This window comes from Theobroma cacao, chromosome 3 (genome assembly GCF_000208745.1).
Source record: "Theobroma cacao cultivar B97-61/B2 chromosome 3, Criollo_cocoa_genome_V2, whole genome shotgun sequence".
Taxonomy (NCBI): Eukaryota; Viridiplantae; Streptophyta; class Magnoliopsida; order Malvales; family Malvaceae; genus Theobroma; species Theobroma cacao.
This window is the reverse complement of record NC_030852.1, coordinates 34,592,602-34,618,863: the sequence shown is the minus strand read 5'-3', so window position 1 is coordinate 34,618,863 and position 26,262 is coordinate 34,592,602. Positions and strand designations below refer to the sequence as shown.

Sequence of the window (26,262 nt, the reverse complement as noted above, 5' to 3'; positions counted from 1 at the left end):
AAAACATGTTTCTCATTATCATCTCTAGCCGTTTATCACTCTCTACACATCGTTTATGAATTATTGGAGATGGATGCACAACCCCACAGCTAAGAAAGTTTTGACATTTTAATAATAAATACAGACTATCCTTTTGCTTAAAGCTTCACCTGTTAAATATATTAGATATAGAATGACCCAATTATTTTATTTGCTTATTAAAAAATAAAAAAGGTGACTGTATGATCTTTCAAAATCTATTTTTTATTTTACTTTTTTGGTTTTTTTCTGTCGATTTTTCCTGCTAAAATAGCGGGGTCTAGTTTAGGAAAATCCAAAGGAGATATAAACAACCATCATAATACAAATAAGGAGATAACTATGGATACATTCCGAGTCCCAACTCTTACTAAACAAAACTGAAACAAAATAAAAAAACACACCCGCGAGATTTGGATCAGTCTGGTACAACTGTAAACAACGTTTTGCAGATTCAACAATTCAGTACAATCCCACATGTAATTAGAAAACTCTTGCTCCCCCCACCACCTCCTTCTTTTTCTTTTTTCCCTTTTAGGGGTTTTTAACAAAAACATACAGAGCAGGAGATTCCATACAGCAACAGCTTGCAAATTATGGTAAGTGTCTGAAACTAAAAGCCCCCTGCTTCCTGCTTGTTTCTCAAGAAAATGTTTGGAGAAAACCCAATTTAGGCTTTTTATGAAGAACCCATTTAAGAGTTTGTTGTGATTTACATAGAAGTTTTAACATTTAGCTTCGGGTTCACTTTAAACAACGTGAAAGCTGTTGCCTTTAAATTTAAGCGATCAACTTGATTCATCTTTAAAAAAACAAAGCGATCAACTTGATTTACTGTAGAAATTTGAAAGTCAATGAAATCAATGTGGGATTTTATGAATGTTTTTGATTGATCATCAAATGGAAGTTGATCTTGTAGCAATCAATGAACAAACCATCTTCTAATCAATATGTTGTCACATGGGTTGACTGTGTTTAAATACTTGAAATTCATGCAATCTGTTTTGTCTTCAAAGCAGGTTGACAGAAGATATCAATGGAAAGAAGTGCTACTCTTAGCTTATCAGAGTTTTGGTGTACTCTTTGGTGACCTGAGCATTTCACCCCTTTATGTCTATAAAAGTACATTCTCCGGGAAGTTGAGTAATTACCAAACTGAAGATGTTATATTTGGGGCGTTCTCCTTGATATTTTGGACTTTCACACTTCTGTCCTTGTTCAAACATGTCATTATTTTGTTAAATGCAGATGATAATGGTGAAGGTAAGGCTTGACTTCTTGATCAACTTTTCAATGTTAAGAATGTATATGGTTGATCAGTGATAAACTTTTGGGGCCATTTTCAGGAGGAATTTTTGCTTTATACTCTCTCCTTTGTAGGCATGCAAAATTTTCTTTACTTCCCAATCATCAAGCGGCAGACGAAGAGCTTTCTACATATCACGTTCTGCGTTACTCAAGCAGAAATCTGCAGTCATCATCAGCCAAAAAGTTTGCTGAAAGGCATAAAAAGTTGAAAACTGCTTTGCTGCTTCTAGTTTTGTTTGGTACTTGCCTGGTTATATGTGTGGGCTTCCTCACACCAGCAATGTCCGGTATGTGGTTTAATGCTGTTGATTTCATTCATCTCTTCACATTTCCTAGTGCCAGTCATCAACTTTTCCAAAATTATTTACAAATGGTTATTATTTGCAATTTTCAGTTCGTTCATCAATTGAAGGGCTGAAAGTTCGATCAAACAATCTTCATTATGGTAAGTACAGCTGTCTGGGGAAAAAAATTGATCTTTAACCCGTTCGCATGCTCTTGATGTCTTTATGGAATCGGTTAGTGCGTATGAAGTTTGAGTAAATGATTGTCTTGATATCAAGCTGATTTCTTACAACAAAGATTATATTGGAAAGTTATGACTCATAAACAGGACAGGACCTAGCCTTAGTTCCTTCTAGCATTATAAATAAATATGTTGCTATATAGAAAGAAACTGTGATGGGTTATGCCTTCTTTTCTCCTTCCATATTCGAATGTTTTCCATCATAGCTTCATATATTGCTGTTTAAGCTGCTAACAATTTTGTCTATACATAGGTGTGGTGGTTGTCATAGCCTGTATTCTGTTGGTTGGCCTGTTTGTTTTGCAGCACCGTGGCACCTATAGGGTGGCCTTCATGTTTGCCCCTATATTGATTTTGTGGTCATTGTGCATTGCGGCGATTGGTCTCTACAATATCATTAAGTGGAATCCAAGAATTTATGAGGCCCTTTCTCCGTATTATATTTACAAATTCTTTAGAGACACTGGACGTGATGGTTGGATTTCGCTTGGAGGAGTGCTTTTGTGTATCACTGGTAAATCTGAGATTTTGGGATTCAATAGAAGTTCAATTGACCAGTATCCATGTTTTCTAGATTCATGCATGCCTTTCTTGTCAACTACAGGAACTGAAGCTTTGTTTGCAGACCTTGGCCAATACACAGCTGCATCGATAAGGGTATGCGTACCAACTGTGAGGATTTAATGCATTTAATGCTTCTTAGTTGGCATAATTAAGATTTAAGAGCTTTTGAGGGAAAAATTTATTCAGACTTTGGTTCTTCCCATAGTGGAAAGAAGGAAATCTTTTTTGTATAAGCATAACCAGAATATTCTGTAAGTGTTCTTTGCTGAACCAACTGACGGGTTAGTGAGCATATGTTGTAATTTCATCCTTGCTAACGCGAAGGGAGGAGGATAGGCAGAGGGAATTTAAGCCTGCGGTCCATTTTCTTGAGTAATTCTATTGTCCCAATGTCACATAACTGCATAACCCACTTTGATATTCAATGTCACAGTCCCTTTTGAGGAAGAGGACAAACTTGCAACAGTTCTTGAATGGTCCGGTATTCAAATACCATATGCATCAATTTTTATTGGCAAAGTTGCAGGCTTCCTGCTAATTGGAATGATTAAGGTTGTCACTTAGGAAACTTGGCCTCATGGTCTTAAGTTGTGGCTGTGTAAAGTGTAAACCATGTCATGCATATAAATAAAAAGGGAGGCAAAAGGGAAATTTTGGTGTTAATCCCATTCTCATTTTGTATATGTTTGTCAAATAGGAAAGAGATTCACTTTTTCCCATGATTTTTGGTAGAGCTATTTGTACTTGTTTTAAAGATTGAAGTTCATGCTTCTGTCTTACATTGCTTTTATCAACCTCAGCCCTTTTGGAGTTCTTGCATTCTATTATTGATGCAGGATTAATAGGTCTGAGTGGTTTTTTTTTATGTTTAGTTAATTAGTTGGTTTAATTTTAGTGTTTCTCATATAATTGTTTCTGTTGTTTGAGAAAAACTCTGAAGGCTTGTTTCTCTATGCAGTTATCCTTTTGTGGCATAATTTACCCATGTCTAGTGCTCCAATACATGGGGCAGGCTGCTTTTCTTTCAAAGAATTTTGCTGCAGTATCCACAAGCTTTTATGCTTCCATTCCAGGTAAGCTTCTGGATTCCTCTAGTTTTATTGTTTTCACTTTCTAAATCAGGGTTATCATTCCTATTTAAAATATGTTTAAAGGATTTCTAGGCAGTTATAGTTTAGGAAGTTCTAAACACAGTCTAACAGACCAAAATATTAATTTAGATGTGAATACATTTTTCCGGTTGCACCTTCTGCATGGTGATTGGTCGGTGCACGGTGAGGTTTATATATTATGGTTACAATATCTCCCTAAATATTTATTCTTTAAGACTTGTTGTCATAAAGCTCAACTAGAATTTCAGGACTGTCAGCCATTCCAATTCTTGTACTGAAGCACTGTTAAACAAGAATGATATATAGCCTTCTCCTAGAGTCACTTCAAGATTTATTACCTTTGCAATTTATTATTGTTATTATTGTTTACAGAATATTCTTGCCATGTCTGTAGATTCCTTGTTTTGGCCAGTTCTTGTGCTCGCAACTTTAGCTGCAATGGTTGCTAGCCAGTCGGTAATCTCTGCGACGTTCTCTATTGTCAAACAATGCTATGCCATAGGATGTTTCCCTCGTGTCAAAATTGTACATAAATCCAAATGGTTCCGTGGTCAGATATACATTCCAGAGATCAATTGGGTCCTTCTGATTCTCAGCCTGGCTGTCATGATTGGTTTTAGGGACATAAATCATTTGGGGAATGCTTACGGTAAGTCATATTCATTCAAAAGGATACTCTGGAATTTTGGATTAAAAAGCCACATATTTGTTCTTCTGCTTCAACTGATATTATATTTGTATCCTCTGGTACTGATTATGTTGTTTACTGGACATAACAATTAACCATGTATGTTTCATTGAGAATATTGGATTTTCTGGCAACTAAAGATCACTTGAGTCAATACATAGGGTGCCAGCCAAGTTGCATGACCAAATTGGATAGGATGAAGGTAGGGAAGCTACTCTAATCAGTGTATATCACACCTCAAAGATGGGTACATGTATAACTCTAGTACTTGTTAAATTGAGTTCATAGTTGAGAAAATTATATTTCATAGGGTCTTGAAAAATCGTTTATGTTTATAGTCAATGGTATTAGACATATAAAGTTTTATCTAGTTGGCTAGAGTGCTGGTTTGATTCAGCAACTGGTGGGTGATGAAGAATGCTTTGACATCATACATAATGTTTTTCCTCTTTATCTTTTCTATCTGAAAATATGGTTACTATCTTAATTCAGGATTTGCCTGCATGTCTGCAACATTGGTGACAACATGGTTGACAGCTATGGTCATTAATTTTGTCTGGCATCAGAGTCTTCTGCTTGCCCTTCTATTTGTCCTCTTCTTTGGGTTAGTTGAGATCGTCTTCCTATCATCATCTTGTGTAAAAATCCCTAAAGGTGGATGGGTTCCTCTCATGCTCTCTGTTATCTTCATGCTTATTATGTATGTGTGGCATTATGGTGCTAGGAAGAAGTATTTATATGATCTACATAACAAAGTATCCATGAAATGGATCCTCACGCTGGGTCCTAGTCTTGGAATTGTTAGAGTCCCAGGAATAGGCCTTATATTCACCGAGTTGGTTAGTGGAGTTCCTGCCACATTTACCCACTTTTTAACCAATCTACCGGCATTCTATCAAGTGGTTGTCTTTGTTTGTGAGAAGACTGTTCCTGTACCATATGTCCCTCAGAAAGAACGGTATCTCATAGGCCGTATCGGTCCCAAATCTTTCCGAATGTACCGCTGCATTGTTCGAAATGGTTACAAAGATGTGCAAAAAAATGAAGATGATTTTGAGAATGACCTTGTCATGAGCATAGCAGAGTTTATCCAACTAGAAGCTGAAGGTTGTGGAACTGTTGATGGATCTTTGGATGGCCGACTGGCTGTTGTTAGGACATCTGAAAAGTTCGGCAAAAGGTTGGAAATGTCAGAACCTGAGAGCAATGGAGAAGGTAGCAGTTCAACATCCCCTGCCGTATTGAATGGCAGCAAGTCACACACATTGCAGTACTTGCAGTCCACATATGAGCTGGTATCACCCCGGTTCAGCCTAAGGCGGCGTGTTCGATTTAAGTTGCAAGATGTGAAATATAAGGATCCAAATGTCAAGGAAGAGCTCTTGGAGCTAGTGGAAGCTAAGCATTCTGGGGTTGCATATGTATTAGGTCACTCTCATATAAAGGCAAAACGGAATGCCCCATTCTTGAAGAGATTCGTAATCCACGTGGCCTACTCTTTCTTACGTAAAAACTGCAGGGCTCCGGCCGTGGTCTTGAACATCCCTCATACTTGTTTGATTGAGGTTGGTATGAACTACTATTTGTAGAACTTTTTGCTCCATCTTTTTCCCTTTTTGGCAATTGTTTGAAGTTGAGTAGTTGTGGATTCAAGTTATTAATGGTAGCTGAGATACATTTTTGAACAATGGGTTATGGAGTTGATCCTTACTTTGGTGTTGCCCAGAAGAGCTACAATTGCTTGCAAGTCCTTCATACTTGGAGCAGCCTCCTCCTTTGTATTTTCCTAACTATCCTTCGATCTTGTACATAACATTTTAAGTTTTGATTGTATCCACAAATATGGAAATTCTTTTCTCCATCTTGTCATTGGCTTCTTCAAACAATTTGCCTTCTGGTGGAGCGTTGTTATCCAATTTTCTTTTTCTTTTTATTATTTATTAATAAATTATTATTTACAAAAGCATCTTCTAGTAAAATTTAATTTAAATTATAATATTATTTTTTTTTTTATAAAATCTATTGTTATTGTGTATGTGAACAAAACATAAAAAATCTTCAAATTTAAAACATATTAAATCCAATACAAAAAAATTACAACCACAGGTACTGTTAAACTATAAAAAAACTCAAATGTTAAAAAAATATTTATTTTTTTCTTTTTGAATTATAAGAATCAATTTGATTTGCCATTCAAATTTTAAGAAGAAAATTAAATAATTATTTTTTAACAAGATGATTTATATACTTAAATTGATGAAAATGATAATAAAATAAATATTTATATTTGATCTAAAGTTAGCATATATTATCACTTAATCACATAATTGTCAATTCATAAATATATAAAAATAATAATTTAAAAATGAATATTTATTTTTAAAATTTTTATTTATTAATAAAATGAGAATATTTAATAAATGATATAAATTCATAAAAAAGCTTCATTATAACATTAAAAGTAAAAAAATTACTAAATTACTTTAAATTGTAAGAACTAAAATAATATACTCTCAAATTTTAAGGACCACGTATAATTTCTTCCAATTAATTACACCAACCACTACAAAAATTAATACAAATTATTTTTTTTCCCATTTCCCGGAACTATCACTGAAAGAAAAATGAATTCCTCGTGTCCAAACACCCCTTAAATCCTCTGCCGAAAAAAATCAACTAGGAAGAAACTGGGAAGTGGCTTCCCCCCATAAACTCAAAACCCAAATGCACAAATTAGGGTTTTTGATTTTCAATTCCTAAATTACATGTAAAATTTGTTCCCTTTTAATGCAAGTTATTGGCGCTCTTGAAGTTAGGGCCTCATGTTGAGCTTCTATTGCTCGCACTCTCTCGCTCAGCGCCCAACTCTTGCATCTTCTCTCCCCAAATTTCGGTTTGCGAACCGACCCGGCACCTTTTCTTTGACCCGGAGCTCCCGGATCTTTGAATCCAATCCTAAGCTCACAAAGAACGTAAGTATAAATGCAAAAGCATTTTTTTTGTTTCCACCTTTTTTCCTGTTTTTAAATTTCTTTTTTATGTTAAATTTTGGTTTTTGAGAATCTGAAGTTGAACTTTGCAATGGGTTATGTTTTGTTGCTAAAAAAATGGAGGAAATGTTAAGTGGAAGTCAAAAATTGGGAGAAAAAAAATCCATTTAAGCCTGTCTTGATTAATTTGATATTTACCTTAATGAAAATTTTGTTTATTATTTGGTTTTTTACCCTGAGGCTGAATTATAGTTAGTTTGGTTTTGACTGGTTGCTGAGAAAATGGAGGAAAAGAAAGAGAAAATTGTGTACCGGCAACTTGATTTAATCTACTTAGGCCATGATAAATCTAGAAAGTTAGTAGCTCTATTAATGGGTTGAGTTTTAGAGTTCAATTTGAATATCTCCTTTGTTGTGATTATGTTCATGAAATTTATGCTACGTATACTATTGGTTTACAGTCATTTCTGTTTTTTTTTTTTTTCTAATTTGCAGAAGTGGAAAATTTCATGCTTTAGGCATGAGGGGTTCTCCCCAGAAAACCCAAAATCTGAATACGTTGAACAGTTTCTGCCTGAAGAAGTGGTACAACATGATTTTGAGAAGTCTAGTGCTCGCAAAAGAGATTGGAAATCAACTCTTCAGGAGGTAATATTTTCCTTGAATTCAGTTTAATGTGTTGGACCTAAGATTATTATTTGTTTATGTGTGCAAGATTGTACTTTTAGTTTTAATCTGTATGTCCACTATCAGTCATTGGTTGATCACTGAATCTATTAGCAACCAGTCTCCACATAGGCTGGACTATCAATTTAATTAACTAAAGTTTAGTCTGAGATAGTATTTATGACAGAATTTGAGTAGTGCTGTTTGTCCTAAGTGAACTTTCTGGCAAAGGACTGATGAGAATAAGTTATATAGGCTATCTTACTCATTACCGTATGGCTCTTGGCATAGAACTAGGTGATTTTAGATCATTGGAAGTGATGAAGTTAGTTTCTGTAGTTGGATTCTCTGCCTGTGAGTCGATGGATCTATTAACCAACCTGTCGAGTATCTTAGCTTACAAACTGAAACTGTACTGATACATGGAGCAAATGGTATTGAATGACCAGCAAACTGATATGGTTGTGTGCACAGTCCATCTATGAAGAAACAACGGGCTATACACAGATATGCTACAGGTTACTAGTAATTTTACAAGAAAAAAGATGAAATGTACCTTCAACTTGTATAATGTTGGAGATCCTACTTCTCTCATTCTTTCATATTAAGTAAAAAATAAGGATCTAGACATTTATGATTTTTCACTTCTGTCTTGTTTTTTAAATTCGAAAAGTACAGTTAATGCAGATAAGATTATAGTTGCAAGGGATATAAAATAACATAGTGCAGAATTGTCAAATATGTAAACATGTTTGCTAATATCTACACATTTTCTTTCTTTTTTTTATTTTATTTTATAGGGAAAATGATAAATTTAGTTGATTGTGATGCAGGCTGCAGATGCTGTCTTGAGGGCAGTTGGTAGTGGGTGGACTGTACCATGGACAGCAGAGACCATTCTGCAGGTTAGTTTATTTTACTTCTATGTAGTAATATATTTTGCATCTGCAACTGGCTTCTTAGCTTTTATCAATGTTAAGCATATTTTGTCAATTGATTATACAGAAATAAGCTGCTTAATAAGGTCCATGAACTCTAACAATGAGTGTCCTGTGTCGCAAAGCTGCCTACTGGGAGCTGCAGGAGATGCAGTGGATTCAAATCCATTCTCTTGAGCCCTAAATGAATCTAGGAGAGAAGAAATTTAGAGAATTTGTTTCACATCCTTCCTTACTTGTCATTAGTTGTAGGTTAAATATCTGCTGGTAGATCACAGCTGAACAGGAATAATATCTTTGTTTATTATTTTATGTTTGATATAATTCATAATTGTTTACCCAGGAGAGAGGAATGAAAAATAAATTTCAGTAAAGAAGTGGAAGCATATTTGATAATAGGTTAAAATCATTAGATCTGATGCTAGATGTTGTCATTAAACAGTCATCCTTATTAGCATTTTAAGATTTAAAACTATAACAAAGGATGGAACTGTAGGAATGGCATCTTGTTCAACAATCTAATTGAAACTTGGATGAATTACAAATATGTCAATTGATTCTATGATAATATTTTATGTGCTGACACAGGTTATGCTTCTCTGGGTAGCTGCTTTCTGGTTCATTGGGTCCTGGATGATTCCTTTTGCAGCTCACATGGCGGGGTTCAGCAAGGAATCTCTAACATTCAGAGGACAAGCTTTGTTCAGCCTTGTGACTGACGTAACTGAAGGCCTTGCTGGGATTGCTATACTCCACCGCTGTCTGTCTCAGTTTCATCCACTTCCATCAGATTGGTTTAAATTTAGCTTGAAAGGGAAGTGGCTTTTTGATGTTGTGCTAGGATGCCTCATGTTTCCTGTTGTCAACCGATTATCACAGTTCAACCTCAACTTGTTGCCACTTATGCCTTCTACACCTGTAACCCTTTCAAGTGTTGAGCAGTCAATTTTAGCAAGGGATCCAGTAGCCATGGCACTATATGCGATTGTAGTTTCGGTTTGTGCTCCTGTATGGGAGGAGATAGTTTTCCGTGGTTTTCTTCTCCCTTCCTTGACCAAATACATGCCTGTATGGTGTGCAATACTGGTGAGTTCAGTTGCCTTTGCTCTGGCACATTTTAATGTACAGAGAATGCTACCTCTTATTTTCCTGGGAATGGTGATGGGTGTTGTTTTTGCACGGTCAAGGAATCTATTACCTTCTATGCTTCTGCACAGCCTCTGGAATGGTTTTGTGTTCTTGGATTTAATGAGATAAGCATCGTTGTCTTCTCATATAAGTCTATTGTTGGCTGATCCTATTTAGTGAAGCATAGGCTTCAGGTCAATTTTCTGGGGGTATGCTTCTTGCAAGGGTTTTGAGCATATTCTCGTTCATAGGCAAGCTACTTCATTGTATCTGCAACACAATTGAATGCCTAGAAAATTTGTACAGGTCCTCCAACTGAACGCAAGAAGTAACACGCATGCTGATTGGCCATTCAGTTGATCCAGCATAGCTTAAGAGAACTGCTCCACAGTTTCTGTTTGTCTTTGATTATACCAGGGACAGCAAAAGCAACAAAGAAAATGAAGATGATATCTCCATTTTGGCCAAAGGCAATCTCCCATCTTGGAATTGTAGAACTTCATGTTTTAATTTGTTAGATGAGGACTTCTCTGTTTCTTTATGGTAAATAGTAATCCTTGCCTTTCCATTGTTGCTGGCTATGTTCAAAATGAAACGTGAATCTGACCCATGTTCAGGCCAAAGGCGAATAAATAATCAATCAGATTATATTTTAATAAAAGGGTCTTAAAATTTTCTCATTTAAAAAAAAAAGAAAAAAAAATGCTCTTAATTTATAGAAGATGCTTCAGTCTTCAGAATGCGTGCTTTCTGCTTTGAAAAGAATCAAACTAGATCCATGTGCCTTACTTCCATCATCAGTACCTGCATGGAGATTCCCCTTTAGATTCTTAATAATTGGCCATGACTACTTTTGCCCTAACATTTCCTTTTCAACTAATTATATAATGCTTTTGAGATAACGTTTCATTCTCTCTTTCTTACACAATTGATCCTTCTTAGTGTCAATAATCATCCCCACAAATTAACTATCAAAACCCATTATAGAGGACGCATGTGACTGTCAGAGTGGTTTGATGACAAAAAGAAACAGGTTGGCTTTTGCAGCATATCCTTACACCTTGGGAGATTGCTTCCATATTCATGGTACAGCTTCAGTGGGGGACAGACATTGATCGATCTCTTCTGTGCGTGCTCGGGCGCTGTATAAAAATCAAATGGTGCACTGCAGCTGATATTTTCACACCTTTGTCTTATTCTTCCATTGATGTCCTTTGTTTTTGTTACTTAAAAAGACTTAAACAGTGATAATAACAGTTACAAAGTTCTACTTAAAAAGAGACTTTTAGACGAAAATCTTAATTTACCAACCACACTTAAGATTCAAGTTCAATGCTGCATTTGCTCATCATTCCCTAACCTCATTCCTAAGTCCAAGCCTCAGGGTTAGGGTCTTCTTTCGGGGACCAGGCCAATGATGCAGACGTGAGAAAGTACCCAATATACCAGACATTGGTGTGATTGTAATGGTGAGAGTAGTTGGTTCCTGTCTACATCTTTTTTCAGGTCCACTTTCACAAAATTTATGGTACGTGCTTCTCTACTACTTTTTGTAAAGCAAATCATTAAAATATAAAACTTCATCATCTTATAGAAAGTTGCCCAGGCAGATACAAAAAAACTTTTTCCATTCGAATTTGTTTTCCAAAATCCAAACCAGTTCATATCAGAATGATTTGATTTGGCACTCTTTTGTACCCCTGATCCATTTACATATCATGGCCCTGCGTGTATCCCGTACAGTCCATTGATAATTGCACTTTGTAAAGTTGTGAATAAACACCCCAAAACAAAATGATAAAAGTTAAAAGCACTGTTTTTTTTTTTTTTTGGTTTTCCTAGAAGGTAAGAGGTATAGTCTATGGCCAGCTTGATTGGATAAAGTTAGGAAAGGTTTCGTCAAGTGGAAGGCAGAGCCCGAGCCAATTTAGACCTGCGGGGTTGCGAAAGTCAAGGTTTTATAGTTGGGTGGCAGATGCCGCAGAACCAAGTTGCAAGCACACGCAGCCCAATGGGGGGTGTGGGGTTCCTGTAAAATCCATCAGCTTCGTCTCCCTTACATGCCTTTCTTCTTTCATTGGTCGAAAAGGTGCTGCTGCTGTTTCCTGTGTGCGTAGTTGTCACGTGCAGTTACAGCTGTGGATAAGTGGATCATCTGCTTTGAACTCTGATGCCTGAAGCAAGACTTTTTGGCAGTGTTATTTACAAATACAATGCTTCACTTAAAATTTTTCCCACTTGATTCTGTGCCCATACGGCCATACCTCGATATCATAGTTGCTGCTCCTCATTCCCTATGAACTCTCCCGTCTTGGGAAAATGGAAATTCACAGTTGCAACTGGCAACAGTTGCACCAAATGCAATCACTGTTCTCTGTCGCTTGTTAGTATAACTTCAACTAGCATCACAAATCTAGCCTATTATACAAGACGTTAAGCGCATAATCCGAAGAAGATTCAATCAGAAAAGTTTGCTTTTAAAGATAAAAACTCTTTCGACGGCATATGCTAAGGGAGCACAGCACAGTGACTAATTGTAAATGCAGTGTGAATTGTTATTTTTTTTATTAACTTCATTTGATATCTGAGCCCCCCAATGCCTTGACCGGGAGGGTCCCACCAGATCTTGATTAATCCGGACGCGTGTAGTACTCGGAGAGGATCCTGAAATCATGCAAGCCTTATCTGATTACTACACTTGGGCGACAACTTTAGGCGACGGTTTTATTCCATGCAGACTTCCTTCGTAATCTTGCGCCACGTAGTCCTGAAAAAAAACACTTTTTTAAAAAACTATTTATTTAAAACTGTCAAACCGAACCGTATACCGTCAAAAAGTGCCACGTAAGCGTATATCTGATTACTCATCAATTCTCCCTCCTCTGTTTTTCTCTTTAAAAACTGTAAGAGAACGAGAGAGACTCCAGAAAAAGCGGGAACCGAGTTCACTACCATTCCTCCGTTGCCGTTCTCCGTCTGTAGCCGCCGCTTTTTCTTCCCCTTTCCAGTGTCGCTTTGGTGTCAAAACATCCGCTTCTTTCGCTTCATTCAAATTGGCCACGGAAGATCACCATTCAATTATTAGAAACCAAAAAAAAAAAAAAGGAATATACGTACTAAGTGTGAGACAGAGGAAATATCGCAGAGATCGAAGGATTTTCATTTTGAGACAAAAGAGAGAACTTTTGAAGAACAATCAAATTTATTTTCTCAGGAAACTAAACTTCGGGTTTTGAAAATTTTAGGCAAGCAATGGAACAAAAGCATATACTGTTGTCGGCGTTGAGTGTTGGGGTAGGCGTAGGGGTGGGGCTGGGGTTGGCTTCGGGTCAGAGCAAATGGACCGGAAGCGGTTCGGGTACATCAACTGGTATCACTTTGGAGAGGATGGAGAAAGAATTGCTCCGCCAAATCGTCGATGGCAGAGAAAGCAAGGTCACCTTTGATCAGTTTCCCTACTACCTCAGGTGACGATACAATTTTCTCATCATGCGGTTATTATAATTCATTTTCTTCTTTGAAAAAGAAATTATTATTATTATTTCCATATAACCAAAAAGAAAGTATTTCAATTTAATGTTTAATTTTATTTTTATTTATTTATTTTAAACTTGTAAGGATCATAGTAATGAATTTCAAGTATTTTCTTTTCCTTAATATTCTAAGCAAACCAAACACTGCCTTATATCTATCTTTTGAAAAATTTTCTGGATATTTCGACTTGTTTGCCTGTTTGCCACGAGGCTTGCCTCGAGAATGAAGCATGTATTTCTGTAAAATCATGGAGCTCAAAGTGTACGTTAATAAATTCCAGCTATCTTCAGTGTCATTCACTCACTATCAATAGATATGGAGCGTTTTATATAGTTTTGAGATTTGATGGGATGTTTCATTCTTGTTGCATGCTTATGTTATGTCTCACACACTCCTTTAATAATTGTGCAATTGTCCCTATTTTTTTTTTTTTTTGAAGATGGTGTTAGATTTAGGATGTGACTTTCACATGCTCTTCTTTTTTCTTGGGTTTTTAAATTGAATTCCTCAGTATGTGGTTCATGTCTCTGTATATTTGTCCATTTGTACATAACTAAATTAGATATTTTCTGCTTGCTCAATATAATATGATCTGGTAGTTTGCCAAACCCAAGATGAAGGTTTATTATTCCCGTTCTTGGAAATAGTTGATGGTTTAAGGATGAAGACAAATTGAACAAACAGGTTTCAAAGGCTAATAGGCTTAGACTCAATCAGGTTTCAATGGATAACTTTATGAATTATGTGTGCTCGATAAAATTAACAAATGCCCTGTTTTACTGAACTTGATAACCGAAATCAAGGTGATGATGTACCTAAGTTACAAAAGGGAGATAAAAGAAATGAAAAGCATGCTTTGAATAGTAGGATTGAATACTATGAGACTTGTAGCCTAGATGAGAATTGGAAACCTAATGATAGGCCGCACCTTGCTGAAAAAGAAAAAAAATGTTCTGAAGCTTAATTCCTTTCTCCCCCAAGTTAACTAAAATGCTGACTATGCATCCGGAGTGAATCTTGTGGTGAACTAGTGATATAAGCAAGGGCAAACATAGCAGGGTTTTGAACTAAAAGAGCTCTCTTGGCAAGAAAAGTAGAAAACAATTGAATGACCTCTATGAATGATAATATAAGCCATTTTTCAAGGCATTAGACAGAGATAATTTTTTATTTGCTCGAATGATCTGCTTAATGTTTAAGTTGTCATCCCATAATCTAGTCCTGCTTGTTCTGACAACTTCACCATGTTGGTTTCGTTTGGCAGTGAGCAGACTCAAGCATTGCTAACCAGTGCTGCCTATGTCCACTTGAAACATGCTGATGTTTCCAAGTACACAAGGAACCTTTCCCCTGCCAGTCGAGCCATATTGCTATCAGGACCTGCAGGTTGGTTGCCAGGAATCTCTTTTGTACTGGTGGGCTAAAATTCACAGCTTTTTTTTTTTGTACTATAGTTCTATATTTGTTAGATTTCTGATTGCATTATTTTCTTTTTTTTGAAGAACTTTACCAGCAAATGCTTGCCAAAGCTTTAGCCCATTACTTTGAATCAAAGTTGCTGCTATTGGATGTAACTGACTTTTCCTTAAAAGTGAGTACGCACATTTTTTTCTTGCCTCATCCCCTTATCTTTAAGCTTTTTAACAGTTGACAATTTAAATGCTCACCATTGTACAGATTCAGAGTAAATATGGAAGTGGCAAAGAATCTGTAAGTTTTTCTTCTTTTTCTCTTTTTTGAAGCATAATTTTCTCCGATGGCACATGGAATTGGGTCAACCCTGCTTTTGATTTCTCTAACCTTTGATTCTGTTCTGCAGTCTTTCAAAAGGTCCACTTCGGAGACAACACTAGAGCGATTGTCTGGCATATTTGGTTCATTTTCACTCCTTTCTCAGGAGGAACACAAAGGTATAGTAGAAAATGTTTGGTTTCCAGTATTTACGTGAAGCTTTATCGATATTGTTTCTATATCATTTATTGAATCTAGTAGCAGAACTGAAATATCTAATTTCTTCATTCCTATGATATGGATATTTTGTACAGTAGTTCTACCTATGTCTCTATGACTATTAACTATAAGCTCTGTTGCAGGTACATTGAGGCGGCAAAGTAGTGGTGTGGATATTGGATCAAGGTATAGTGAAATATATTCCTGATTCATCTTGTGAGAAATGTGTAGCCAGGAGTTCAGTCTTCCATTTTTCAATATTTCTGGTCCTTGTAACTGCAGGGGAGTAGAAGATCCTCCTAAGCTACGTAGAAATGCATCTGCATCAGCTAATATCAATAGCCTTGCTTCTCAATGCACTTCTGCAAATCCAGGTTTGTCCTAAGTTTTATTAGTAAAGGCTTATAAATTATAATTCTTATGGTTAAGAATGGAAATTTTTGGGTGAAGTAATTTGGTAGGTTTTCCTTAAAGTGCAAGGTTAACATTAAATACCACTAATTTTTGTTTCACAACAAACTAATGAAATCTCCTTGACGGTAACTTTTTAGTACAGAACGTAGTACATTGCACTTCATTAGAAGCAGCTAGTGAATGGTTCTATTCTCTGTCATGAGAAAGTAGTGGGAATAATGTAGTGCGCTATTATTGGTTTCTTCTTGAGCACTTTGGAAAATCTGTTATGAGTATGTCCTAGACAGAAAAGGCAGTGTAGTCTAACTGCAACTATAGAAATTTTAGTTGTTGGTAGTTGAAGAGCTTCAGAGTCATGACATGATCCTTAATGAACAAGAAAGAAATTTTATGTTGAAGCTGTAAGTTGTTGAACAACTTTGCTTGATCTTTCTTTGATCGATTATACTAACTTTATAAGGGCAAATGTTTAATCCATTTTTAAATTCAAGGTTTTTGAAGCAATCACTGATTATAAGAACCCTTCAACATGGATAGATTCTCATGAAGCTTAACTACCTTCTGTACTATTTATGCCTCATATTCTTATTTACCAAGTTCATTTTCCCACTGCTCGTGGCTGCTTTTTTTTCCCTTTTTTCTAGCTCCTCTGAGGCGGACAAGCAGTTTCTCTTTTGATGATAAGCTTCTTATACAGTCTCTTTATAAGGTAGGGTAATTTGGGGATGCATGTGAACTGCAGTCTCTACCATGCAAATCTAATTGCACTTTATTTATAATTGAAATAAGCTCGTGTCGTGTTTTGAAACTAAATGATGGATTAACAGCGATTCTTAATTGAATGCAGGTGTTAGTTTATGTGTCAAAAGCCACTCCTCTTGTGCTGTATCTTAGGGACGTTGACAAGCTCTTGTTTAGATCGCAAAGGATCTATAGCTTGTTTCAAAGAATGTTGAATAAACTGTCTGGCAATGTGTTGATCCTTGGCTCACGAGTTGTCGATCTGGGTAACGATGACCGAGAATTGGATGAGAGGCTAACTGCCATTTTCCCTTACAACATTGAGATCAGGCCCCCAGAAGATGAAAAACATCTTGTCAGCTGGAAGTCTCAGCTGGAGAAGGATATGAAGATGATCCAAGCTCAGGATAATAGAAATCACATCATGGAGGTACTTTCAGCAAATGATCTTGATTGCGATGATCTAGATTCAATTTGTGTGGCAGACACAATGGCCCTCAGCAAATACATTGAAGAGGTTGTGGTATCAGCCATTTCTTATCATTTGATGAATAATAAGGATCCTGAATATAGAAACGGAAAACTCATGATATCATCAAAAAGGTCAGATTAGTTCCTCTTGGACTGGCAATGTTATTATTACATTGCATTACTGAATGGGTCACATCTATGCAGTTTGTCACATGGATTGAGTATATTCCAAGAAGGAAAGTCCACTGGCAAAGACACATTAAAATTGGAAGCTGAAACTGAAACATCAAAGGTATTTGTACTAGTTTTTTAACATCATGTAGAGAAGAAATTAACTGATAGCATACTAAGCTGACCTGCCTATTTTGTTTTTTTGAGTAATTATAGGAAGCAGGAGAAGTTTCTGTAGGTGCGAAGACAGAATCAAAATCTGGGAGCACAAATCCTGAAAAGAAGAGCGAAATGGAGACAACAGCTACAGCAACAAAGACTGAGGGTGAAAACCCCGCCCCAGCCCCAAAAGTTACTGTGAGTTTGTGTTGTTTTAGTACGGTTTATGGATGGTATTTGTTGGATACATGCAGGTCAAATTTTCAAACAATTTTTAATGATTTAATAATTTATCCGATCACCAAATTCCTGAAAGGAGTAAGGATCACCTATCCAATTTTTCCATTTCTTACATCACTCTGTACTTTTGGCAGGAAGTTCCTCCTGACAATGAATTTGAAAAGCGTATAAGGCCAGAGGTCATACCAGCAAATGAGATTGATGTTACATTTGCTGACATTGGTGCCTTAGATGAAACCAAAGAATCCCTGCAGGAGCTAGTAATGCTTCCTCTTAGAAGGCCAGACCTTTTCCAAGGTGGACTTCTAAAACCTTGCAGGGGAATATTGTTGTTTGGTCCTCCTGGCACTGGGAAGACAATGCTGGCCAAAGCCATTGCCAGAGAGGCTGGAGCAAGCTTCATTAATGTATCCATGTCTACCATTACTTCTAAATGGTTTGGTGAAGATGAGAAAAATGTCCGAGCTTTGTTCACCTTGGCAGCCAAGGTCTCTCCAACTATTATATTTGTTGATGAGGTTGATAGCATGCTTGGTCAGAGGACTAGAGTTGGAGAGCATGAAGCCATGCGGAAAATAAAAAATGAGTTTATGACTCACTGGGATGGGCTATTGACAAAGCCAAGTGAACGTATCCTTGTTCTTGCTGCAACCAACAGGCCATTTGACCTTGATGAAGCCATCATTAGGCGTTTTGAGCGAAGGTACTTATGCTTATTGACTTTTAAATACAGTAACTTAAAAATTACTGGAACAAAGAAAGAAGCAAGGTACTTCTTGGAGAAGCAGAGTTTCTATATGCACATGTACCCTTTCGTAGCTTCACAACTGAAATTTTTTCATAGGCTCCATCCTTACTCAATCTGCAGTCTATTGCTGTCATTAAGAAAGTCATGTAGGTTAGCATGCAGAGAATTAATTTTGGTCAAGTATTAGTACAGGTCAAAACTTATGCATCTCCAAAATTACAATCACTTGAGAACTTAACAATTTTCTAAATTACTTAAAATGCTATTGGAGAATTCACTGTGATATTCATTGACACATTGATTTTTCTTCAAGGAATTATGTTTGTTATACTAACTCTTACTAATTTTAACAGAATCATGGTGGGGCTTCCGTCTGCAGATAACCGGGAAAAAATTTTTAGAACTCTCCTGTCAAAAGAAAAAGTAGTAGATGGTCTAAACTTCTCTGAGCTTGTATCAATGACAGAAGGATATACAGGAAGCGACCTTAAGGTTAGCATTTTGATAAATGTGTTGTTAATAGATGAATAACTAGCCAGAATGATTTAATATAGTGAATGTTATTTCCTGTTTAAAACAGAACTTATGCACAACAGCTGCTTATCGGCCAGTTAGAGAGTTAATTCAGCAAGAGAGATTGAAGGATCTGGTTAGTGCATCACTTCGTCTAAATCCTTATTGCAACTCCTGTTTTTCTTTAAACAAAATAAATTTTCTTTTTCTTCAAGGAAAATTTGAATTTAAATACTTCTTTTCAAGCAAGTGCCTGGAATTAATTCAACTTTGGTCCTATTATGAACTATCCTTTGCAGGAGAGAAAGCAGAAAGCTGCAGAAGGGCAGAACACTGAAGATGCCTCAACTAAAAAAGATGGTGCAGAGGAAAGAATCATTACCCTAAGGCCATTAAACTTGGAAGATTTCAGGCAAGCAAAGAATCAGGTAAATGTGATTCCTATACCTCATAATCATTGCTCAGAATAATTTCATAGGATGAAACAATTCCCAAGTAGTCTGAAGAGAAATGCTCCCTTAGCAAATTTTATTTGATTCTTTACATATTTGTTCCATTTTCCTGCTGGGCAGGTGGCAGCTAGCTTTTCTTCTGAGGGAGCTGGAATGAACGAGTTGAAACAATGGAATGATTTGTATGGAGAAGGGGGTTCGAGAAAGAAGGAGCAGTTAACCTACTTCCTATGAGACAGGATTCAATTTACAGTTGCAAGCGACATAGGAAGAGTTTTGTAGAGGATGTCATGATTTAAACATCGACATGTGGGTGAAATACTGATAGAAGAACAAAATGAGAAGCGGATACAAAGCCAACGAAAACCCATCCTTTCTTAGTATCTATAAGTTCTGTTGTGAAGCAGAGAAAGGTTTGTAATATTATTTTAAAATAGTTTGAGTTGTATGTGTATAATGCTTCGGATCATGTTGCTTTATTAAGCCTGGAATAGAGTAGTAAAAACCCCTAATGCTGATCTGAAACAACCCTAGGCTTGTGTACACTGTCTTAAACAATAGCATAAAAGGATGCTTTTTCAAGTCATCATTAGTTAATTTCAATCTATATCAATGAATTTGAACACTGCTAATTTCCTGCATTTGATAGTTGGTATAGCTGCAACTCTTGTTGAGATTTGAGCTTTTTCGCCTCAATTCAAAAGTTCCCATGGCATCCATGGGCATCTTCAAGAGCTATGATTTACTTTATGTAACCCCGGCTCTTATCAACATTATGGAATGCTTATTGGATCTCGTTGCTCAAATCTAAACCTGTCACTTCCTTCCAAAGCCAAATTCACATTACACCTGACATGCATGACCAACCTAAAGTCTCACAACTATTGACAACCTAAAGACAAGCCATCAATATCTAACAATCTCAACTAAATTTAAACACGTTGTCAACTGCTACAGAAGCCTAATCTTCACTACGTCTATTAGTAGGCTGAGATAATTTGTGCTATTATTTAGGTAACACATGGAAGGCATTAACATCAACAACAGTTATAGTGATCATGAGGTCAACCACTCCACAAACATAAAAGTGAATCATCCAGAATGATAGCCAGAACAATTTGATAGAACTTTCAACCCAATGTACAATGCACTAATCAACATGAAATATGATAACATATCGTCACATAGCTTATAGTTCCATGAAAAAGCTACCATGTGTGTAGCAAAAACAAGATTTAAAAAAAAGATCCCATATTCATCAACATTGTGAACCCAGTGACTACGAAAATAAAGGATGAAAGCAGGGCTCTAGCTGATACTGGATAAAATTTCACAACACCTTCACAAAACACAGCTACCAGATGTATGTCAGAACCTAGCAACAGCAACATCAAGGCTGGAAAATCTAATCCTTCTTCTTTTCCTTCAATGGTCCCCTAGGAATCTTACTTAAAACTTTTGCATCAAACACTGCATACTGCTTCTTAATTTCATGCATTGCTTTCTCAGAAAATGAGTCCACCTTGTCCTCATATTTCTCATACAGCACAGGTACACTGTGAAGTAGGACAAACACTGTTTTGCAAAACAATTAAAATGACATCAGGAAACCAAAATATTTATATTTGGGAAACCAATTGAAGGCAACTCAAGTACCTATGTAGAACAGTGTCAAGAAATTGCACCAACTTCCCACAATAGACAAGACCCATAAGCCAGCAATCACCTGAACAATCACAATGCCATTCCAATATGGTTGTCAAATGCATAATAACATAATTCAAAATCTCCATATCAATAGAATGATCAGGACAGAGCATGCATCGCTACCTTAATTGCAAGTCAGATGAATAATTGCATATGATCAACTCAAAAAGAAAACTATTCGATACAAGGAAACTACATACAGAGAGAAACTTCTTAAGATCTCTTCCTGATGCAATATCACGCAGGACAGCAAAAGCCCGATTAATCTCAAATCTAAGTGCTTGGGCAAACTCTAAAACTGGCTCCTTAGGGATTTGAACTTCAGGGATGCGTGGTGGAGACCTATTCAAAACAATTACATTACCATGAGTAAAAAGAAACCCAAATCAAATATAACGCCCAAAAGTAGACAACAAATTCAACAGCTTACTTGTTGATGAAGGTAGTAGCATTTGACCACAAAAAGAGTATTGCAAGAGCAAGTATCAATAAATGACACACCAGTGTGAGAAGGTAGTATTCCAGCAACTCAAATAAAACCCATATCACGGTTGCAACACCAAGCGCTCCTGCCGAGATCTTTTTGTTCCTCCACAAGAATATATCAGCCGCTATTACACATACACCCAAGTTCATTACATAAGTATGCATTACAAAAAAGAGTTACAGTCATGAGGCAATAATTACTGTTGATAATCAATTAAAATATCAAATTAACATCATCAGGGAAGGTTACTGGTAATTAATAGTACTACCTTTTAATACTTTTAATAAAATAAGATAAACCCAGAAGTTGTTCACTCTCATAAAGCAAAAAAGTAAACTTTACTGGAACTAATCGCATCAATTCAGTTGAAGATCTAGAAATTCATTAACTTTTTTTCAAGCTAAACCGAAAATTTACAGATCAAAAACCATATTTAAGCTCAAACAACATCAATTAATCAAAATCGAAAGCTCGATCTAAACCACTGAGCCAGATCTAACTCTTCAAGGACCACATAAAAAGATCCAAAAAATATTGGAAATTTAATTCTGACTCAAACAAAAAATAAAAAACTTTAAAAAGACCCAGACTTCTGAAAAGCTAAAAAATGAAGTGAAAAAAATTTAAGAAATGAAGAAAGAGGTTTCTGCTACATACGTTTGCCTCCTCCGAGGACTTGGTGGACGGGCTTTTCTCTTCCAAAGAGACGGAAGACGTTAGACTTGATCGACGATTCTGATGGCTTATTGTCCTCATCATCCGATGATGACGACGACGACGAGTCATGGCCGTGGATCTTCTCTGTTATCTTTTCCATCAACGTTTCCTCGTGCTTCTCTTCGTGCTCAGCCATTTTTCTTTCCACCCAAATTCTAAAACCCTAACTACTCTCCTTTCGAAACCTTTCGAAGGCTGACAAGAAAAAAAAAAAAAAAGGAAAAAGGGAAAAAAAACTCGGGAAATGAAACTTTTGAGAAGCGTTCCTTCTTCTAAACTCGAACCCTCCTGTGGCTAAATAGAGAGCGTACACGTTAGATTTAATCTGTACCGTTTATTGGAGAGGTTTCGATCTGGACCGTCAATAGCTCTGGAAAACCCGAACCTGAGGAGGTCTGGAGCAAACCCGAAACCCGAAGAGGAGCAGGTGGAAAAAGATAAAATGAATGGGAAGTACGTTTTACAGGTTCGAGGACTAACGGCCGTCTGATTTTTGACGGAGACGTTCGTGAGTGATTCAAGCTGACGAATGTCATACCGACACGTGGAGTTTCGTGAGCCGTGATATTTTGTATTACTTTAAGCACAATAAGGTTAGTCACACTTATTGTGGGCGCATTTCGCAGCAAAGTTCTTAACTGTTAAGCAGAGGGTAAGAAAATTTATGACACTTTAATATATTAATAACCTCTGGAAAATAAAAGAAATATGACCATCTCATGCATTAGATTTAATTGAGGGACCCATATTTAATAGGTTAGTTCATATTTGTGGTCAATAATACAGATAACCTAGAAAATTTGTATAATGATTTGCATGGATGTATGTGTATCCTCTAGATTTAATAATAATAAAAAAAAATCCAGATGTTTCTAGCACACATTTGTGGGCTTTTCCTAATAAAATACATTACTGTTGGTGCCTGTAAGCAATTGATCTTAGCTTTGAAGTTTTGGTGAAGTAGGGAGAACTAAAAAGAGCAGCAGAATTTATGAATATATATATATATATATATTGAGAATTATTTTATTAGTGAGTCATTCGAATATTTAATTTATTGATTGATATACGATATTTTTTTTAAAAAAAATAAAATTTAATTTTTTTAATTAAAAAAAACTAATTCATGAGTAATACAGTCAGAAAAATCATCTGAAATTAAAAAAAAATGGAGGTGCGGGATAAGATGCTGAACATGTGTCCTTGAACATGTGCGCTATTCATTATCACCAGACAGACAGATAAAATCTATAGCACATTATGAATTGGTTGGCACACATACCACAAACAAATTTCCCAAGCATCACCAACACTTTTTCCATTGGCACCCTTCCTTGTTCCATGTTTAGAACTAAAACTTCAGCAGATCAAAAGTGAAAAAAGGGTAAAGCTATTCCAACTTTTACAGAAGAATGGGAAAAAAAAAACCCAAAAAATGAGAGAGTAATATGATTTGGATTTGAAAGCCATTATGAAGCATGCATTTTTCTTTATGATTATTGATTCCCTTAGCTAAACTTCTTATCAGTCCTTAGACCATCATCTAACAGCCACAAGTGGACTCTCCTAATGGGGCCAGGTAAGGAACAGATATCCTTTCTCCAAACGAAAGCTAACGAAAATGGGAATGGGAGACAAAAATGTGGCGATAAAAGAGCATCAAGACTTGAAGAACAGCAGAATCTAACTGTCAGAACTCTATTGAAGATAGCAATGTCTGGATTTAAACTATATATATATATAAAGTTGATTTACGACTGGGAGATTAGTCCTCCTTGACATGATGTTGATGACCCTACATCCAGCTTCTATGTGACAAAGCGTTTCATGAAAAGTGCAGAAAGTTCATGAGAACAACCCCAAGAAGTAAGGACAGTAGTCCCAAAGCAAAAGTAAAAAAGTGACACAGGATAACCATTTCCAGCTCCCAACTAATTGAATTGTGATCATTTTATGACTTGTAATAGGCAAAACTGCAGCTTTTGCCTGAAACTAGCTACCATACATGCTTTTGAAACCCCACTGCCCACCCTTTCAGAAGAAAGAACTAATGCCATGATGTTCCTATTTTTGATACCTGCTAACCAATCAAAAGATGAATATGCAGTGGAGAAACCTTGAAAATATAGACAGAAAGGAAAACTTTACCAGCTATTTTATCACATGCCAGTCTATGGAATTGCATGTAATTTAATCATACAAGGCTGTAAACATAAGAGAAAAATCCTAATAGCAGATGCCTATATGGTAAAAGATATGCTCATAGTCCTTCTTAAAACTGCATACAGCTTACTCATAGTTAAGTTTACCTCCACAGCGAAGCTCAACTAAATCTGTTTTCTGCCAAAAGGGAAAGCAAGAAATTGATGAAGATTATGGCACATGGATATTGATATAGTCCTACAAGTTATGTTGGATTTGAAATGTTGATATCAGTGAGTTGGCTTGTCAATTTTAGGATTCCATCAGCTCAACAAACGTGACAAAGGCTAGCAGAAAAGGTTTCCGTAATGGAACTGGCAGGTCATGTGCCTCCTTAGAAGTGAAGTATTGGAAACTATTGGTCCTAGAATTTAAGTTAAACGTTATAATAAAGCAAAGTGCATAGTAACTTTTCAAGTTTGCAATGTCAAGATGAGAGAGAAACAGAAAGTTAGCAGATGCTTTAGCTGTTTCAAGCTGTTAACAAATCTGATCTATACATCTCTATAAAGCAAGTAATTAGAAAAATGCAAAGTCAGGAGATAAAATACAAGTAATAGCTGGTAAATTTGTGCATACATCTATACCTGGACTGAGTAAGCCCTGATCTTGCATCAACCCAAAATTTTCATTTTTCATAACGATGGGGTGGAGAGAAACTAAAATGTGTGATTTGGGATGTTCATCCATGTAGCATGTAGGCATCTTATTAGTAAATAATCATGAAGATAATGATGCTGTCTAAGTAAAATGTCTGTTGCCTATCACTTTAAAGTCATTAGCTATCATGTAGGCCAAATTTAACTTCAAACATATAAAGCAAATAAGGGAATAGATGCTTTGACAAGCATGACACTAGATACAGCCACCCTGCCTTCAAGGCTAAGACATGACTAGATCAGTGAGTAGGATTTCACCTCCTTCCAAATTCTCATTTTTCCCACTGCTATTATAACCTTATGATAGTCAACAAAACAATTTTACTCTCTCAAATGTGCCATCACCATTGTATCATCTGTGCATACAGTGCTTTTTCACATACCTAATAGAAAGTGCTTTGAAATAGACTGACTTTATTTCTGAAAGTGTTGGTGGTTTATACCATTTTCTAGTTGTTTAATGCATGATAAGATTCCTTAGCTTCAAAAGTTATGGAATTTCGCTGTATTTTTGCAGCAATTACAGAATAGATCGATCTGAGAGTAAGTAGCAGATCTCTCACTGACTATCATGATCATATATTAACTCTTTAAAGAGAACTTCTCTTGTCATATATAAACCTTAATGACCATCCTTGAGTCATAGACTGCACCACTTCGTGGCTTGTTATGGATACTAATCAGGTTTAATCCTTAAGATTGTGTTCAAATGTTTGACAGATAATTCATCAAATAATTTGCCTTATGATATGTAGTTAAAGTTCCAGGGATCAACAAAGTACTTGCAGATGTATAAGACAGTGGTAAGCAGGATCTTTTCCAAAACTCTTGTCTCCGTAGACTGTCATCCTGTTCAAAGTGGGGGGATTGAAGAGAAGGGGTTCGTGGGCAACTCGTGGTTTTTGCTACCCCCCAGCCTCAAAAAACCCAATCAAAGATCCTTCTACCAACACATGTTCACTGAATTCAGGTTTACAGTCGTTTGAATCTATACATTATACACAAATTATTGCGAGAAATGACATAATCATAAATTTGCATCATAGTCTATAGAATCCTGAAAACAACCCAATCAGCAAGAAATTCTTGATTCTTGAATCAATCCTATCTAAAGAGGTGTCCTGCAGAGCCAATACCATTTGTAATGCATTGATCAATA

At 36.3% G+C, this 26,262-nt stretch overlaps 4 protein-coding genes across 6 annotated transcripts; 3 read left to right on the top strand and 1 right to left on the bottom strand.

The window, feature by feature from the left end:
• LOC18606615 (potassium transporter 3) lies at positions 323–6,085 on the top strand. 2 transcript variants are annotated; one of them, XM_007040323.2, is made up of 9 exons: positions 323–617; positions 1,038–1,281; positions 1,365–1,613; positions 1,721–1,771; positions 2,106–2,366; positions 2,457–2,509; positions 3,375–3,489; positions 3,923–4,177; positions 4,709–6,085. In XM_007040323.2, exons 1-9 carry the CDS (start codon positions 615–617, stop codon positions 5,803–5,805), a joined length of 2,328 nt encoding a protein of 775 aa, XP_007040385.1. In that variant the 5' UTR covers positions 323–614; the 3' UTR covers positions 5,806–6,085. The 2 variants fall into 2 exon arrangements, with proteins under 2 accessions (XP_007040385.1, XP_007040386.1); XM_007040324.2 differs by having other exon boundaries at positions 1,035–1,281.
• On the top strand, positions 6,824–10,599 carry LOC18606614. 2 transcript variants are annotated; one of them, XM_007040321.2, is made up of 5 exons: positions 6,824–7,188; positions 7,702–7,854; positions 8,706–8,777; positions 9,399–9,896; positions 10,245–10,599. In XM_007040321.2, exons 1-5 carry the CDS (start codon positions 7,039–7,041, stop codon positions 10,296–10,298), a joined length of 927 nt encoding a protein of 308 aa, XP_007040383.1. In that variant the 5' UTR covers positions 6,824–7,038; the 3' UTR covers positions 10,299–10,599. The 2 variants fall into 2 exon arrangements, with proteins under 2 accessions (XP_007040383.1, XP_007040382.1); XM_007040320.2 differs by having other exon boundaries at positions 9,399–10,599.
• LOC18606612 (putative cell division cycle ATPase) lies at positions 12,861–19,959 on the top strand. Its single transcript, XM_007040317.2, has 16 exons — positions 12,861–13,405; positions 14,737–14,858; positions 14,975–15,063; positions 15,150–15,182; positions 15,292–15,382; positions 15,566–15,608; positions 15,705–15,796; positions 16,481–16,545; positions 16,684–17,180; positions 17,253–17,340; positions 17,436–17,576; positions 17,753–18,321; positions 18,720–18,858; positions 18,947–19,015; positions 19,179–19,307; positions 19,452–19,959. The coding sequence occupies exons 1-16, from the start codon at positions 13,191–13,193 to the stop codon at positions 19,563–19,565; spliced, it is 2,496 nt and encodes an 831-aa protein (XP_007040379.2). The 5' UTR covers positions 12,861–13,190; the 3' UTR covers positions 19,566–19,959.
• LOC18606611 (reticulon-like protein B2) lies at positions 20,414–22,859 on the bottom strand. Its single transcript, XM_018117756.1, has 5 exons — positions 22,183–22,859; positions 21,469–21,649; positions 21,239–21,380; positions 20,988–21,057; positions 20,414–20,906 (listed from the first exon to the last, which is right to left on the bottom strand). Exons 1-5 carry the CDS (start codon positions 22,376–22,378, stop codon positions 20,737–20,739), a joined length of 759 nt encoding a protein of 252 aa, XP_017973245.1. The 5' UTR covers positions 22,379–22,859; the 3' UTR covers positions 20,414–20,736.

What these genes read in the sequence shown, in the direction of transcription:
- LOC18606615 (XM_007040324.2), top strand. An exon ending in CCTCACACCAGCAATGTCCG is followed by an intron (nt 1,614 to 1,720) that starts GTATGTGGTTTA and finishes TGCAATTTTCAG; the next exon opens with TTCGTTCATCAATTGAAGGG. An exon ending in AGTGCTTTTGTGTATCACTG is followed by an intron (nt 2,367 to 2,456) that starts GTAAATCTGAGA and finishes TGTCAACTACAG; the next exon opens with GAACTGAAGCTTTGTTTGCA.
- LOC18606614 (XM_007040320.2), top strand. Translation starts at nt 7,039, where the DNA reads ATGTTGAGCTTCTATTGCTCGCACTCTCTCGCTCAGCGCCCAACTCTT. An exon ending in GGAAATCAACTCTTCAGGAG is followed by an intron (nt 7,855 to 8,705) that starts GTAATATTTTCC and finishes ATTGTGATGCAG; the next exon opens with GCTGCAGATGCTGTCTTGAG. An exon ending in CAGCAGAGACCATTCTGCAG is followed by an intron (nt 8,778 to 9,398) that starts GTTAGTTTATTT and finishes GTGCTGACACAG; the next exon opens with GTTATGCTTCTCTGGGTAGC.
- LOC18606612 (XM_007040317.2), top strand. Translation starts at nt 13,191, where the DNA reads ATGGAACAAAAGCATATACTGTTGTCGGCGTTGAGTGTTGGGGTAGGC. An exon ending in CAGTTTCCCTACTACCTCAG is followed by an intron (nt 13,406 to 14,736) that starts GTGACGATACAA and finishes TTCGTTTGGCAG; the next exon opens with TGAGCAGACTCAAGCATTGC. An exon ending in CTGAAACTGAAACATCAAAG is followed by an intron (nt 17,341 to 17,435) that starts GTATTTGTACTA and finishes GAGTAATTATAG; the next exon opens with GAAGCAGGAGAAGTTTCTGT.
- LOC18606611 (XM_018117756.1), bottom strand. Translation starts at nt 22,378, where the DNA reads ATGGCTGAGCACGAAGAGAAGCACGAGGAAACGTTGATGGAAAAGATA. An exon ending in AGTCCTCGGAGGAGGCAAAC is followed by an intron (nt 21,650 to 22,182) that starts GTATGTAGCAGA and finishes TATGTGTAATAG; the next exon opens with CGGCTGATATATTCTTGTGG. An exon ending in GCTACTACCTTCATCAACAA is followed by an intron (nt 21,381 to 21,468) that starts GTAAGCTGTTGA and finishes TGTTTTGAATAG; the next exon opens with GTCTCCACCACGCATCCCTG.